This window comes from Lithobates pipiens, unplaced genomic scaffold (genome assembly GCF_037356315.1).
Source record: "Lithobates pipiens isolate NorthernLeopardFrog02 unplaced genomic scaffold, aLitPip1_a1.2 Scaffold_3, whole genome shotgun sequence".
NCBI lineage: Eukaryota > Metazoa > Chordata > Amphibia > Anura > Ranidae > Lithobates > Lithobates pipiens.
Window position 1 is genome coordinate 177,710,920 of NW_027507790.1, and position 16,391 is coordinate 177,727,310.

Below are 16,391 nucleotides of genomic sequence, written 5' to 3' on the forward strand. Positions count from 1 at the left end.
GAGCTGGGAGCACAGCTGGTGGATTGGAAGGTCCTCCAGCATCAATTTCTCTTGTTATAAAGTGTTATGTGACTGAATGTAGAGAGCTGCAAAGGAAGACCGCAATATTGAGCAAGAGATATGTGAAACCGTGTTCTATAAGATAGTACCTACCTTTCACTGTGTCCCTGGCAACTGCAGGTCCCTCCTCCCCCACCCACCAACTGCGGCTGCACGGCAACCCCCCTGACGATAGCAGCTCCGCAGTCTCCCCCCCCCCCCCCCAAAGCAACTTGAGGCTCCATGGTCCCCCCTTCCCAAGATGACTGAAGTCCTGAGATCCTCCACCCTTACACCCCCCCCCCCCACCTCTAATGGCTGAAGCTCCATGGTCCCCCGTCCAACTGTGGCTCCACAACAACCCCAGGGCGATGGCTCCATGGTCCACCCCCCCACCCCCCCCCCCCCCCCATGATCACTGTACCTCGGCGACCCCACCCCTGCGACTTGAGGCTCTGCAGCCCCCTCCCCCTGAACAATTATTCTTCTGTGGTCCCCCCTCCTGACTATTGCAGCTCCACGGTGTGCCCCCCCCCCCCCCAATGACTGCAATGTAATTGCTCTGGTGACTGCGGCACCATGTCCCCCAATTACAAATTATTATTATTCTTCAGGATTTATATATATATATATATATATATATATATATGTGTGTGTATGTATGTATGTATAATATAATCACCAGCAATTTATGCAGCGCTTTACAATATAAAAGGGAGACAATACAGTTACAATAAAATACAAGAGGATTAAGAGGGCCCTGCTCAGAAGAGCTTACAATCTAAAAGGGTGGGGCAGGTGGTACAGAAGGTTATAACTGTCGGGAATGAGCTGAAGGAAGTGGTAGGAGATTAGTTTGAGACGTGATAGGCTTCCCTGAATAGATGAGTTTTCAGGGATCGCCTGAAGGTAGCAAGAGTAGGGGATAGCCGGACCAGTGGAGGTAGCGAGTTCCAGAGGATTGGAGAGGCTCTGGAGAAATCCTGGAGACGAGTGTGGGAGGAGGAGACGAGAGAGCTTGAGAGTAGGAGATCTTGGAAAGAATGGAGAGGACGGTTTGGGTGATATTTGGAGACAAGATTGGTGATGTAGCTCGGGGCAGAGTTGTGAATGGCTTTGTATGTTGTGGTTAGTATTTTGAATTTAATTCGCTGGGTGATTGGGAGCCAGTGTAGGGATTGGAGGAGAGGGTTGGCAGACACTGAGCGGTTGGTAAGGTGGATAAGTCTGGCAGCAGCATTCATGATAGACTGAAGAGGGAATAGCCTATGGAGAGGCAGGCCAATGAGAAGGGAGTTGCAATAGTCAAGGCGAGATATAACAAGGGAGTGAATGAGGAGCTTGGTGGTTTCATTTGTTAAAAAGGGGTGAATTTTAGAGATGTTATGGAGGTGAATTCTACAAACTTTTGACAACGATTGGACTTGGGGCTGAAATGACAAGTCAGAGTCTAGGGTTACACCTAGTACCCTGGCGTGAGGGGAGGGCCTGATGGTTGCATTGTTGATTTTGATGGAAAAGTCACGGAGGGGGCATGTGCAGGGGGGATTATTAATAGCTCAGTCAAATGTTTTGAAGTGCAGCCCTCGGTGGGGCCCTAGCAGTTAGAAGTGGAAAAATGTGTTTATAGAGGAGCCTTCAATAACCATAATTTCTAGCAGTTGCATGCAACAAGCACCTAGTTTCTGTCTCCTTCAGCATGACCTCAGCCTCCAACCACTCCTGTAGAAAAGTCTCTGGTCAGTTTCTCTAGGAAGTCCTCTGCTGTAGCGTTAGTAATGTTTTACGCGGCCCTTTGGTGATATCAGGAGCTGCATTTGGGCCCTCTGTATCTTGTAGGGTGACGAACACTGATTTACAGTATACTTAATTTTTTTTTTTATAATATATAATAGTAAATGTTACTGGGATTTACTAAAACTGGAGCACTCACAATCTGGTGCAGCTGTGCATGGTAGCCAATTAGCTTTTAACTTCAGCTTGTATAATTCATCTTTGGCAGTAAAACCTGGAAGCTGAACGCTTTCTATGCAGAGCTACCAGAATTTGCACGCTCCAGTTTTTAGTAAATCCTTGTACACACACGTGTGTGTGTGTGTATGTATGTGTATATATATATATATATATATATATATATATATATATATATATATATATATATAATCTGTATGTAAATGTTTTCTATTATATTTTTAAGCTAATAAAATATTGCTATTCTTTGCTGTGTCTGTTAATTCTGAAATCTGTTTTTCTTTAGTAATAGCTATTCATTTAGTATGTACTAAAAATAAAGCCAATATGTATGATACTATGCAGGAAACTATATGTGACCTTTTTGTATCAATCTGTTATGATATATTTGATACAATAATTATATTTTAGACTTGATATCGGTAAAAATCATCATCCTTCACTGACTTAGTACAATAGGAGGTGTCTGAGCAGATTACAGCTGGCGCCATATTGAACCAGAATCTAGAAGAGCCCTGCCCAGTAGATCTGATCTATAGACGGCCTTGTTTCTTCTTCACTGCTGAGCAGAATTCAGACTGAATACAGAGAGTATATAGAGATGGTTTACTATAATAATAAAAATAAAGCATATTTGATTCAGTGCTGTTTTAATCGTTTTTTTTATTAGCTTGTAACAGTATAGATTATAACAGTGTTTTGGATTTAGAATGCTTTTTTCCTGTGAGCACCTTTTGATATGTACATAACAGGCGGTTTATATCCATGCAAGTTGGATGGATCAGATTTTCAACAAGTACCATTTAAAGTTGGTTTTGGGCGTTGTGGATGGTAAAACCAGTACTGAATGTTGTTTTCTTTGTTATTGTATCATCTTTGACTGGCATAAGAACTGTGGTAAATCTGCAAATCATTTTGCAGCTGCTGACTGATCACATCACTGATCAGTTCCCCAAAACACCACACACACACACCCGTCAGGACTCTTCAATGTACTGACATGCAATGCAAAAATTCAATGAAAGCCTTGTTATGGATAATGCTGTTGACCTCCCCTTTTTTTTTTTTTTTTTTTTTTTTTTTTTTTTTTTATTGTTTATGTATTAGTCATAGGTGCCTGGTGACAGACATGCAAAGTATTTTATTGCCTTTGTTGCAAAACCACCAGTCAGATGTAACCTGTGCTAAACATGACTGTATGAACCTGATTGGTTGTTGGAGACGTAGAAAGATTCAGTTTGCAGGCTGTTATTAATGTCCTGTTCTTCTGATCACTTTGGATTGGGGACATGGAAAAAGTGTTGAAGCCAGAGGTAGCTAAGCACGTAGGGGTTTATTTACAAAAGGAAAATCTACTTTGCACTACAAGTGCAATCGATGTAGATCTGAAATGAGGGGAAGCTCTGCTGATTTTTTTTTTTTCTTTTTTTTTTCCCAATCATGTGCAAGCTAAAATGCTGTTTTTTATTTTCCTTGCATGTCCCTCTCAGATCTACAGCAACTTTGCTTCAAAGTTCACTTTCAGTGCAATTTCAAGTGCACTTTGCACTTGTAGTGCAAAGTGGATTTACCTTTCGTAAATAACCCCCATAGTGTTCTTAGGAGCAGGTCAGTATTTCTGTCATTCTAGGTTTCCTTTCCTGGAGAGCAGGAATTTACAATGCTCTTAAAACTCAAGAAGGCACATAAGAGATGCAAAACATTTACTCTGGAACCTATCCACTACCTGTTGTGACCTGATAGAACACAGAATTGTAACTATAGTTACCAGTATGTTCCATGCTAATTGACTATTCAGGTTGTAACCATTGTTGTCTTCCTTTCCTTTTGAATAATAATAATAATTAAAAAAAAAGGGCATAAGGAAATAAATTCTGGTGACTTTAAGGACTTGCTTACACCATACGAGTACGGCTGCACTAAGCAGTGCCAAGGCAAAGTGTGCCGAGTCTTATGAGTTTCACACTGTTGTGCATAAAAGTACAGCATGCATTTATTTATCAGCGTAGCACATTGCGACTCAGTACACTACTTCTTAACCTCTTGAGTTGGTTAAATATAAATTAAATGTCTCTTTGTGACATTTTAAATACAAATGAAAAAAGTGAACTGTGCAGTATATTATCACCACTTCCTTCACAGCACACACCAGCAGCCATGGTAAAACTCGGCTATTGGTGTGAACAAGCCCAAGGCCTCATGTAATCTCTGTTTCTCATGACAGGAAAAATCAGCATTAAAGACACAACGAAGCGTCCAGGCACACTTGGGCGTCTATGTTATTGCCCATTGAAATTACCAAAACACTGAATGGCTAAAGGTGCCTAGTGCGTTCACGAAGACCTTTTGCCTCTAAAGGCTGATGCTCCTGAACTCCTTTAAAAGCCTATGCGGGTATGGGTGCCTAGGGGAAGAGTTATTAAAAGTGCTTCTAAAGGTTCGATTTCCCCCCCCCCCCCCCGCAGTGTGACATGAACACCCATGCGATCTGATTCTTGTCTGAATCCACAGTTCGCACTGTGAACCGATCTGGGGGTGTCATTAACTTTGTATTGACACCCGCAGTCGTTCGCAGAGGGCAGTGTGAAGTGCCTTTGGGGGGGGGGGGGGGGGCGATGTGTTGCGGTAAATATATTTTCACAAAGTTCTGTAGTAACTAGTAGAGTACATAAACGCTAGTACACCTAGAAAGGTAGATCTCCCAATGGACTGAGATATTTATAGACAAAGGAAGATTGCTTTGTCACTTTTAATTGTTCTTATATGTCAGAGAATGTTTGTGTGTAGTAATGTCAAAAATGTGACCCAATTGCTCTCTACTGATGACTCAAACCTAATGCTTAATTCACAGAGCTTTAACACAAGGATAAGTATCTTTATGTACTGATGCACCAATACCAGTTTTTTAGACCAGTTATTTTCTCAACTACTCGCTGATACAAATTAACAATCCCTATTTATAATGTAATTTCAGTGCACTTGTGGTGCAATTTTCAGTGTCATACACTTTAAAAATCTGCACCTGAACCGCTGCATGAAATCGCATTGGACTTTTTTTTATTTTTTATTTTTTTATTTTTTATTAACAAATTGCACTGAAACTATCCCCGCACATATGTGAACCCGGACTTGAAAGTATTGGTTTTATTATTGGAGCATTTGTACAAGTACAAGCACTCGTTCAAATGCTTAATATTGTCACTGGTACCTGTGCAACGCCAGTAATTTGTCTACTTTTTTTAGGATAGGGCTGATTCAACCTTGTCTGTAGATAGTCATGTATGGTTGACCATTTAGCTCCGAACGAGTGCTAAAGGCTAAAGCAGAACTTTACTCATAACAACTTGATTAAAATTTTCTTTAGCAAGGAACATTCCATATTATGCTACCAAAAATAGTGTGTGCTGTTAATTGCCTCCAGCATTGTTCCTGTTTCTTCTTGCCAGTGGCTGCCATTTTTGCTGAAGCCCAGAGCCCCTGAACAGCAATAAATCTATTTAGGCTTTCAGCAGATCGGCCTCTACAAATTTGGTACAGTGCCTAAAAATGGAGAGCAACTGAGCATGTGCAGAGCAGGATGAGACTGTGTATTACTGCATTTTGAACAGTATAGGTGCTTATCTCTAATGTTGTACACAGCTATACCTGCAAAAGCGACCAGCCTGAAGTCATCTAGCAGGACTTAATTTTCTGACTAAAGTTCCACTGTAAGTTGGCCATAGATGAATTGAAATGTGGCTGGTTCAGCAGAGCGCAGCCAAGTTTCAGTCTGTCTCTGGCCATTCTAGTTCAATATAAGTCGAACATTAGATCAACGTCTGTTGAGGGACAAGCTGGAAAACATTTATTCAGTGGCTGCAGCTGTTTATTAGTATATTCTGACTTTGGGGAGTCCTGATGTCAGAATACAATGTCTTGGTGGGGGGATTCCTCTATCTACCACATTTTGTATGGATGGAGGAATCCTCCTATTTATTTTCCCAATTCAGCCAATTGACATCCATATTAAATTGGCTGTATTTAGTGAGTATATCTGTCCATGTATGTGCTCAATGTATGATGGCTTAATAGCTTCCCAACAAGTTTGTCTTTGGTAGTGGACAGTGGAATCTGTCAGATTTGGGCAGTCAAAGCGCACTAGAAAAAAAACGTGAGACTTGTATTTGAATTATCAATGTTTGCACTTGGATGGTTGTTTACTTTTTGTTAAGCTGTCTAGAGGTTTTGTTTGGTTATGGCCTCTTTAGCTGATACATGGTTGCCCTTTTTTTTTCTTTCTATGCCACGTTTAGTGCTGGTTCACACAGGGGCAACACGACTTGCAGCGTGACTTTGCAAGGCGATTTGGAAGTGACTTCAGTGCAACTTACAAAGCGTCTTAAAGTTGCCTCCAGAACAGGCGACTTTGGCTGTGGCCAATCACAGAATCAGCTCTGTGGGTGGGGTTGCCTGGGAAAACGTGGGAAGTACCTGGGTAAATTATTTTCTTTTTTCTGTAAAGTCCCTTCGATATTAATGGAGATCCAACTTGGAGGCAATTTCCATTGCAATCTATGGGTACAAGTTGCCTTGAAGTAGTATAGGAACCTTTTCTGAAGTCTGATCAACTTCAGTAGTTTACATTAAGATGGCTCTCATTCACTTCAATGGAATTTCTTATGTCCAGCGCTGTAGTGTGAACCCGCACTTAGACCCCTTTCACACCAGAGGGTTTTGCAGGCGCTATAGCGTTAGAAATAGCGCCTGCAAAACGCCCTAAAGAAGCTGCACCATTGTGTGTAGTGTGAAAGCCCTGAGGGCTTTCACACTACAGCGGTGCGCTGGCAGGACATCAGAAGTCCTGCCAGCAGCTTCTTTGGAGCGGTGAAGGAGCGGTGTGTTTACCGCTCCTCCACCGCTGCTCCCCATTGAAATCAATGGGGCGACGCTGTAATGCCGCCTGCAAAACGCCGCTATTGCGCCGTATATCCGGCGATTTTAACCCTTTCGCGGCCGCTAGCGGGGGGGGTAAAAGCGCCCCGCTAGCGGCCGAAATGCGCCGCAAATCCGGCGGTAAAACGCCGCTAAAAATAGCGGCGTTTTACCGCCGACGCAAGTTGCGGTGTGGTGTGAAAGGGGTCTTAGTGTTTGTTTTAGAGAGCGTAGTACTAGTGATAAGAAATGTGAGAAGTGCCCTGTTATGGCTTTATCTTCTGATGTAGATATCTGGGAAATTCTATATTCCATCTTTCCAAAATCCCCCTTTGTTCTGTGTGTCCACCCATTTCTTTCAAGTGCTAGAAGAACAAATCTGGATTTTCCTAGCTCGGGAGTTTCCAGCTTTTGTCAGGATGATATTAAGTGTGTGCTCTGTAAGCACTAAATGGCATTTCACACTTGCGACTTGAAGTTTGGGTTGCATCAGCAAGTTTACAGAGCGTCATCCCTGAATAAGGAAAACTGCAGCTGCCATTCTGTCAATAGTTGTTTTATATTATTTTTAAAGATTGGCTTAGCTGTCATATGCAGTGCTGGTAGGTTAGTAACATGGGTACACCTAATATATACCAATTGGCATTACTGATGGCACGATACACGTAGCCAAATCTTGGTGTGTGGTTTTTAATTTTCTCTGTTTCTCTATGCAAAAACTAGCGTTGCAAGTTTATTTTCCTGAAGTTCATCTTAAGCCCAACCCCATGTAATCCAGGAGAACCAGTGGGTGGGGCTTTACTGTGCCCTAAGGTTCCCCCCCTCCCCCCACTCTACGTGCTCTATATGGGTTTGAGCTCACAGCTTGCACCTTTTTGCCTTGTCGCACAGCAGTACTCATCACCAAGGAGTCCAATGAGTAGGTGAGAGATTAGGCTGGAGCTCTCTGTAATGGCTTTTACACACGATCAGAAAAATGTATGAAAAATACTGCTGCTTTTTTTTTTTTTTTTTTTTTTTTTTTTTTTTTTTTTGTGGCTTTAGTTTAGATGACTAAATACTTGCATGTTTCCATCCTATTAGCATATCTTGACATATACAACAGATTTACCATTTTATTTTAGTTTGACTCATGGTCACTGGTTTTACTTGTATTAGGAGAATGAGACTATCGATCGAATGATCGCCCCTCCCTTTTTATTTTTATGCTAGTCTCCTATCAGAAATAAAGTGGTCACGAAAATTCTCGTACGACAGAATAAAAATTAGGAAGTGATGTAGCGTATTGCGTTTTCCAGCAAAAACTATACTTATTAAACAATCATGCGATCTGATATCGTGCGAGAAAGTTTTGTGCTTGTCTCTGGATAATTTTGCATGATCTGTCCTGATTGTCTCTCAAAAGTATACTAATGATCAGATTATCGTGTGATTCGAAAAGCGGTATTTTTGGTATGATTTTCTGATCGTGCGTACTGTAAAGGTGGAGACTGTCTCAATATTGTTCATACAATACTCCATTGAATAATGGGGTCAGTGAACTTGAAACAACCGTTCGGTCACTGATAAGGGTTTGATATTGAAGGCTCAGTATGTACAAAGGGAATTTCCCTCATGTTATATAACCAGGAGAATAATGCAACATATACAGCCATGGCCAAAAGTTTTGAGTGATACAAATATACATTTTCACAGTCTGCTGCCTCAGTTTTTATAATGGAAATTTTACATATACTCCAGAATGTTATGAAGAGTGATCAGATGAATTGCAATTAAAGCGGAGGTCCACCCTAAAGTGGACCTTCCGCTCATTGGAATCCCCCCCCTCTGGCACCACAATTGACACCTTTCAGGGGGGAGGGGGGTACAGGTATCTGCACCCACTTCCGACGTAGATTCTGCAGAAGGCACGCCCCTTTCCGAAAGTCCCCCGCTGCCTGCTGGGAAACGCACGGATCCCAGAGACAGTGGGGACTAGCCTTATTGAGCAGCGCGACTCCCGCATGCGCAGTAGGGAACCAGGAAATGAAGCCGAAAGGCTCCACTTCCTGATTCCCATACCCAAGATGGCGGCGGCAGCACCCGAGAGACGATCGAGAGATCGGCTTCGGGTGCCGACATCGCGGGCGCGCTGGACAGGTAAGTGTCACTATTTTAAAAGTCAGCAGCTGCAGTATTTGTAGCTGCTGGCTTTAAAAAAAAAAAAAAACGCGGACTCCCACTTTAATTGCAAAGTCCCTCTTTGCCATGAAAATTAACTTTTATCTCAAACAAAACAAAAAAAAAAAAAAAAAAAACCTTTGCACTGTATTTGTGAAGAAGGCTTCAGGGCTCCAAAGAAAGTATAGCAAACCCCAGGACTGTCTCCTATAGTTGATTCAGCTGTGGGATCAGAGCACCACCAGTGCAGAGCTTGCTCAGGAATGGCAGCAGGCGGGTGTGAGTACATCTGCACGCACAGTGAGAAGACTTTTGGAGGCTGGCTTGGTGTCAAAAGGGCAACAAAGAAGCCACTTCTGACCAGGAAAAGCATCAGGGACAGTTTGATATTCTGCAAAAGGTACAGGGATGTGACTGCTGAGGACTTGGGTAAAGTCATTTTCTCAGATTGTTTGGGGCATCCACAAAAAACCTTGTCCGGAGAAGAAAAGGTGAGCACAATCGGTTCTGTGTCGCGCCAACGGTAAAGCATCCTGAGACCATTGATGTGTGGGGTTGCTTCTCAGCCCCTGTAGTCCGGCGCATCCATCTTCTCGGTGGGGTCTCGCAGCTCCGCCGCTGTCATTTGGCAAAGCCGCGATGACGTCACTCCCGCGCATGCGCACGGGAGCCGACGCGCGGCAGCTCCGTCGTTGAAGATGCCGCGCTCAGTGTGCCTGCGCGCCGTAGACAGCGGTGCCTGTCTTCGGGCAAACATCTCCTAAACCATATAGGTTTAGGAGATGTTTCTTGGACCTACAGGTAAGCCTTAATCTAGGCTTACCTGTAGGTCAAAGTGTGTTGTAAGGGTTTACAATCACTTTAAGAGGCGAGTGAACAAAAAAACCCACAAATTCTGACCAGCATTGATTATGCAAGAATTGCCTGCCATCAGTCAGAATGTGGCCCAGAAGTTGACAGCATGCCAAGACAAATTGCAGAGGTCTTGGAAAAAGAAGGGTCAACACTACAAATATTAACTCTTTGCAATAAACTACCGTATATACTCGAGTATAGGCCGACCCGAATATAAGCCGAGGCCCCCAATTTACCCCCAAAAAAACTGGCAAACTTATTGACTCGTGTATAAGCCGAGGGTGAGACATGCCTGTCCATCCCTGTGTGTGTGTCCGTCCATCCCTGTGTGTCCGTCCATCCATCCCTGTGTGTGTGTGTGTCCATCCATCCATCCATCCCTGTGTGTGTGTGTGTCCATCCATCCATCCATCCCTGTGTGTGTGTCTCCATCCATCCATCCATCCATCCATCCATCCCTGTGTGTGTGTGTGTGTGTCTCCATCCATCCATCCATCCCTGTGTGTGTCTCCATCCATCCACCCATCCCTGTGTGTGTCTCCATCCATCCACCCATCCCTGTGTGTGTGTGTATCCATCCGTGTGTGTGTGTGTGTGTCCAGCCTACCTTTGTCCCGAGCCTCCGTCCCGTGCCTTGCCTCCGTTCCGTCCCGTGCCGTGCCGTGCCTTGCCGTCGTGTCGTGCCTTGCCTTGCCTCCGTCCCGTCCCGTGCCGTGCCGTGCCTTGCCTTGCCTCCGTCCCGTGCCCTCTTCGGCGGCCATTGTAAAATTCAAAAGCCGCGCCTCCTCCTTCGCCTGTGATAGGCGGAACACTGAATTTCCCAGCAGCCTGTGTTCCGCCTATCACTGACGTCGTATCATCCTCGTCCGTAGTACGAGGATGATACGATGTCCGTGATAGGCGGAACACAGGCTGCTGGGAAATTCAGTGTTCCGCCTATCACAGGCGAAGGCGGAGCCGGAGGCGCGGCTTTTGAATAGTAGAATGGCCGCTGTCTGTCTGCTCGACACGCTGATCGAGCGGGCAGACAGCGATGACTCGAGTATAAGCCGAGGGGGGCACTTTCAGCCTCAAAAAAGAGGCTGAAAATCTCGGCTTATACTCGAGTATATACGGTACATGTCATTGTCAAAAGCCTTTGACACTCGAGTACTTGTAATTATACTTCATTATACCATAATAACATCTGACAAAAATATCTAAAACTCTGAGGGCCGGTTCACACTGCAGGCGAGGCGACTCCGACTTGCCTCGCCGCGACCTCAGCGGCAACTTGCAGATGACTTCTGTATAGAAGTCAATGCAAGTCGCCCCGAGGTCGCCCAAAAGTAGTACAGGAACCTTTTTTCTGAGTCGGAGCGACTCGAGTCGCTCCTCTCAGAACGGTTCCATTGTACAGAACGGGGGCGACTTGCGAGAGCGAGGCGAGTCGTGTCGCCTCGCATCGCCCGCTGTGTGAACCGGCTCTTAAGCAGCAGACTTTGTAAAAACTAACATTTTTGTCATTCTCAACTTTTGGCCACGGCTGTACAATCGTATAAAGCAGTGCTCGACAAAACCCGGTCGCCAGGTCGCATTGGCGACTAGAATCAGCGACCTTGCGCCTGGGGCAGCATAGCTGGGGGTATCCCGTCTCCGTGGACCCCCCCCCCCCCGCGCGATCGCGTCGGGCCGCGCCGCAGGCGGCCGGTAATTGAGCCCCCGGCTTTGAGGCCTTCTGTGATCCTATGGTTCCTTCTGGAATCTGGCGCCCTCTTGTGGTGGCCGTTGGAATTACAACCAACAATGCTAATGGGCCAGTCTTTCTCCATCCCTTTACTTAGAACCCCTAAACAAAAAAAAAATTATATATATATATATATATATATATATATATATATATATATATATATATATATATATATATATATATATATATAATAATAATAATAAATATATGTATAATATAAAATATATATATATCTATAATATAATTATATATTTTTTTTTTTATTATTTATTCTAACACCCTAGAGAGTAAAATGGTGGTCGTTGCAATACTGTCTGTCACACCATATTTGCACAGCGGACTTACAAGCGCACTTTTTTTGGGGCAAATTTTTTTATTTAATAAAAAAAAAAAAAAAAAGACAACAGTAAAGTTAGCCCAATTTTTTTTTTTTTTTTATATTGTGAAAGATAATGTTACGCCGAGTAAATCGATACCCAACATGTCACGCTTCAAAATTGCGCCTGCTCATGGAATGGCGACAAACTTTTACCCTTTAAAATCTCCATAGGCGACGTTTAAAAAATTCTTCAGGTTGCACGTTTTGAGTTACAGAGGAGGTCTGGGGCTAGAATTATTGCTCTTACTCTACCGATCGCAGCGATACCTCACATGTGTGGTTTGAACACCGCTTTCATATATGCGTTCGCTTCTGCACGCAAGCTTGGCAAGACAGGGCGCATTTAAAACAATTTTTTTTTCTTATTTTAACTTTTATTTTTATTTTTTTCACTGTTCTTTTAAAAAAAAAAAAAAAAAAAATGTGTGTCACTTTTATTCCTATTACAAGGAATGTAAAAATCCCTTGTAATAGAAAAAAGCATGACAGGTCCTCTTTTATATATGAGATCTGGGGTCAGAGAGACCTCACATCTCATATTTACACTAAAATGCAATTTAAAAATGTCCCTCTAAGAGCTATGGGCAATGACTTGGAGACAGGTGGGGGGCTGGGGGCTATCTTCCCCTCACTCGTCTCCATGTCAGGCCAGGGACAGGTCCAGATCGCCGTCACGGACCTGGCTCCTAACTTTTTTAGCTGGCTCCTAGATTCCAAGCAAATTTGTCAACCCCTGGTATAAAGTAATTTAATGAATCTGTTCAGTTGCAGCAAATAGGATTAACACAGTTTCCTATAATTGAATCTTTTATTTACTAGCCCTCTAAGGGCTCCTTCACACGGACGTGTCCATCCCCGCTGAGCAGGCAGATGACACGCCTGTCTCTGCACACTGTGTGCAGGGACGGACCTGTCAGAGCGCCGCTCTCCCCTATGGGGGATCGGATGAAGACAGACTGTAGAGCCCGTCGGCATCCGATCCGCAAACTGATGGTAAAAATAGGTTTTTCCTCCATCACACTTTTTCGGATCGGAGCGGGTCGGATGTCACCGCTGACATCCGTCCCTCCATTGACCTCTATGGAGTGTCCGTTCAGGTCCGCCTGTCAGTTTTTTTGACAGGCGGACCTGAACGGATCATCCGTGTGAAAGGAGCCATAATCTGAAGGGATAGGTAGCTGTGACTGTTTTTCTCACAAAATCACTTGGCAAAATATACTGTAACCGAAAGTGAAAGCTGTTGTGGTATTAAAATCCTTCAGTAGATTTAGCTGAGCAGCTGTGTCTGTCCAGACTTTTCCTGGTCATCAATTCCAGGAAGCCAATGCATATAAGCTAGAAGAAAAGTAAGGAACGCTCTTCATTTAGTTGTAAAACTTCTGCGCTATTGGCCTCCTGAGTTTCTTAGTCTTCTGCTTTCTTCTGTGCGATGCTGGAATATTTTAATTTTCATTTTTACAATTGGTCATTTTTTATTTGTTCTCTCTTTTTTTTCAGATCACTACAGAGTGTAAAGATGTTGTCCCGGTTGTTCCGCATGCATGGCCAGTTTGTGGCTTCCCATCCATGGGAGGTCATCGTGGGTACGGTGACTATGACCATTTGCATGATGTCCATGAACATGTTCACTGGAAATGATAAAATCTGTGGATGGAACTATGAGTGCCCGAAGTTTGACGAAGTAAGTTTAACAAGACCTCTCTGTGTTCATCATATCAGCCTATACCTTGTGTTCTGGAGCGGGAAGTCAGCATTAAAGATGCTTGACCACAATTCCACATTGATGTCATTTTTTAAAAATTGTAATCAAGTTGTGGTTCTTTTTCTATTGACTTGATTGGGAGTGAGCTCTGAAAAAAAACACTGCTATCCCACTATTGAATCTAGTTGTGTGTGGGTGTTGGTGTGTGTTTGTTTTCCTTGATTTCCTGGAGAGCAAAGCTGCGTTAAAAAAAAAAAAAAAAAAAAAAAATATTCAAGTCTGCTTTTACTGCCGTTTTTTGTTTTTTCTAATGCGAGAAGTTTATTCAAAAGTCTAGATCCTTTATTGTCTAAATTGCACCCAGTTTAGAAAATTAGATTCATTGCCAGTATTATGACAGTTTAGGTTTTCAGCTTTGTAATTGGATGAGTTTCCTCGCACGTCTTTACCACTGATGGATATTTGACTGAATGAAATTGGGCTTTCTTAACACAGATCCACTGCAGTAAGACAATGGGGCTGATTTACAAAAACTGGAGAGTGCAAAATCTGGTGCAGCTGTGCATGGGGAGCCAATCAGCTTCTAACTTCCGTTTGTTCATTTAAGCTTTGAACGAAAAACCTGCAAGTTCATTGCTTTTTTTTTTTTTTTTTGCAGAGTTGCACCAGATTTTGCACTCTCCAGTTTTATTAAATTAACCCCACTGCATTGCTGCAGCTGGGCTGACGGTTGTTACAGCTTCTGCCACTCAGCCTGTACAAGGTAATGAGAGTGACATGACCTGTCTGCTAATGTTCGCAAGTATCCACACATCAGAGCTGCACAATTAATAATCAGGAATCATTATCGAGATCTTCACTAAAGTGTTTCACAATTCTTTCTATGCAAAGAATTCTCTGTGCTCTTCTGAAGCCACAGCCATCAAAAGAAAGGAAGAGAAACTGGGCAATCTGCCAAGAATCAAAACATTCTTTACCAGTTGAACTTAAGTATAAACATTGTAGTAATTTTCAATGGAATAGACTTTGTTTGTAAGGCCCCTTTCATACCGTTCAGGTCCGACTGTCAGTTTTGACTGCGGACCTGAATGGGCGCTCCATGCTGGTCTATGAAGCGACGGATGTCAGTGGTGACATGTCCACTGACATCCATCCCCATCCGATCCGCCAAAAGCAAATGGAAGGCCCTACGTCCGGATCCATCGCTGGGGAATCGGATGGGGTGAGATCTGATGAAAATGGACATGCTGTCCGTTTTCATCCAATCTCTCCATAGAAATCAGCGGCACTTGACAAGCCCCTCCCCGTTCAGTGAGCAGAAAGGGACCTGTCATCTGCCAGTTCAACGGAGAGCTCTCCCGCTGAGCTGGCGGACTCCGAGGCAGCGGATCCACCTCGTGGAAAAAGTTTAACCACTTAAACACTAAACCTGTTTATAACATTTTGTTGGTTTCAAGTTAAAGTTCTTCTTTTTCTTTTTTTCTTTTTTTTTGCACTAGAAATTTACTCGCCCCCCCAAACATATATATTTTTTAGTAGACCTTGAAGAGAATAAAATACCGTATTTTTCGGACTATAAGGCGCACATAAAAGCCTTAAATTTTCTCACAAATCGACTGCGCCTTATAATGCGGTTCGCCTAATGTATGGCAAAAATCTGTCAAAATGTTTTAGCACGGCCAGCATGTTGTACTGCGTGACTGATAGCCTTGAGTTTGAAATCCGCTTCGTAAGCATGTCTCTTAACAGGAGCCATTTTTTGGGCAGCGAGTATAGAAAATGAAAGAATGAATGCGCACACCTCCTGACTACGATGGCCGTAATGCCCAATCCAAGCAGTGCAGCTTCCTAGCTTTGGTAATCCTACGAAGCTGCACTGCTTGGATTGGGCATTACGGCCATCGTAGTCAGGAGGTGTGCGCATTCATTCTTTCATTTTCTATACTCGCTGCCCAAAAAATGGCTCCTGTTAAGAGACATGCTTACGAAGCGGATTTCAAACTCAAGGCTATCAGTCACGCAGTACAACATGGAAATAGAGCAGCTGCGAGAGAATTCAACATTAATGAGTTTTGTTTCATTTAATGCGCCTTGTATATGAAAATAAACCCCGTTAGTAGCCGATCATTGCTAGTGCGCCTTATAACCCGGTGCGCCCTATGGTCCGAAAAGTACTGTAGTGGTTGTTGCAATATTTTATTTCACACTGTATTTGCGCAGCGGTCTCTTTCAAATGCATTTTTTGGGGGGGGGGGGCGTAAAGTTAGCCTTTTTTGTATAATGGGAAAGATTTTACGTCGCGAGAATCCTGATCTTTTTATTCTAAGCAAAAAAAAATAAAAAAATCATGATTCTCATTTTGGCCAGAATTGTGCAGCTCTACCACACATCAAGTGGTTACCTTTTGGTTAGGGACAGAAGTCTGTCCCTAGACATATTTGTGGACATCTGACACTAATTGCAAGTAACCCTGGTACAAACTGAGAAAATTTAGCGAATGATCATCCGTGTGGGATTTTATTTTTTCCCCCTCGTTTCCCAGCAAGTCAGACCCAGGAAAGGAAATGTACGAAAATTCTTGTACGACAGGCTTTTTATTTTTATTTTTTCTGAACATGTGCAGTCTTTCGTTTCTGATTTTTACT

At 43.3% G+C, this 16,391-nt stretch overlaps 1 protein-coding gene across 2 annotated transcripts in view; it reads left to right on the forward strand.

Moving 5' to 3' along the window:
- Window positions 1-16,391, forward strand: part of HMGCR (3-hydroxy-3-methylglutaryl-CoA reductase) — a 30,530-nt gene that overhangs the window by 489 nt on the left and 13,650 nt on the right. For both annotated transcript variants that reach the window (XM_077462541.1, XM_077462540.1), the window contains exon 2: window positions 13,542-13,725. In XM_077462541.1, the coding sequence (XP_077318667.1) occupies window positions 13,561-13,725 (165 nt within the window). In that variant the 5' untranslated portion in view covers window positions 13,542-13,560. The remainder of the gene's footprint in view (window positions 1-13,541; window positions 13,726-16,391) is intronic.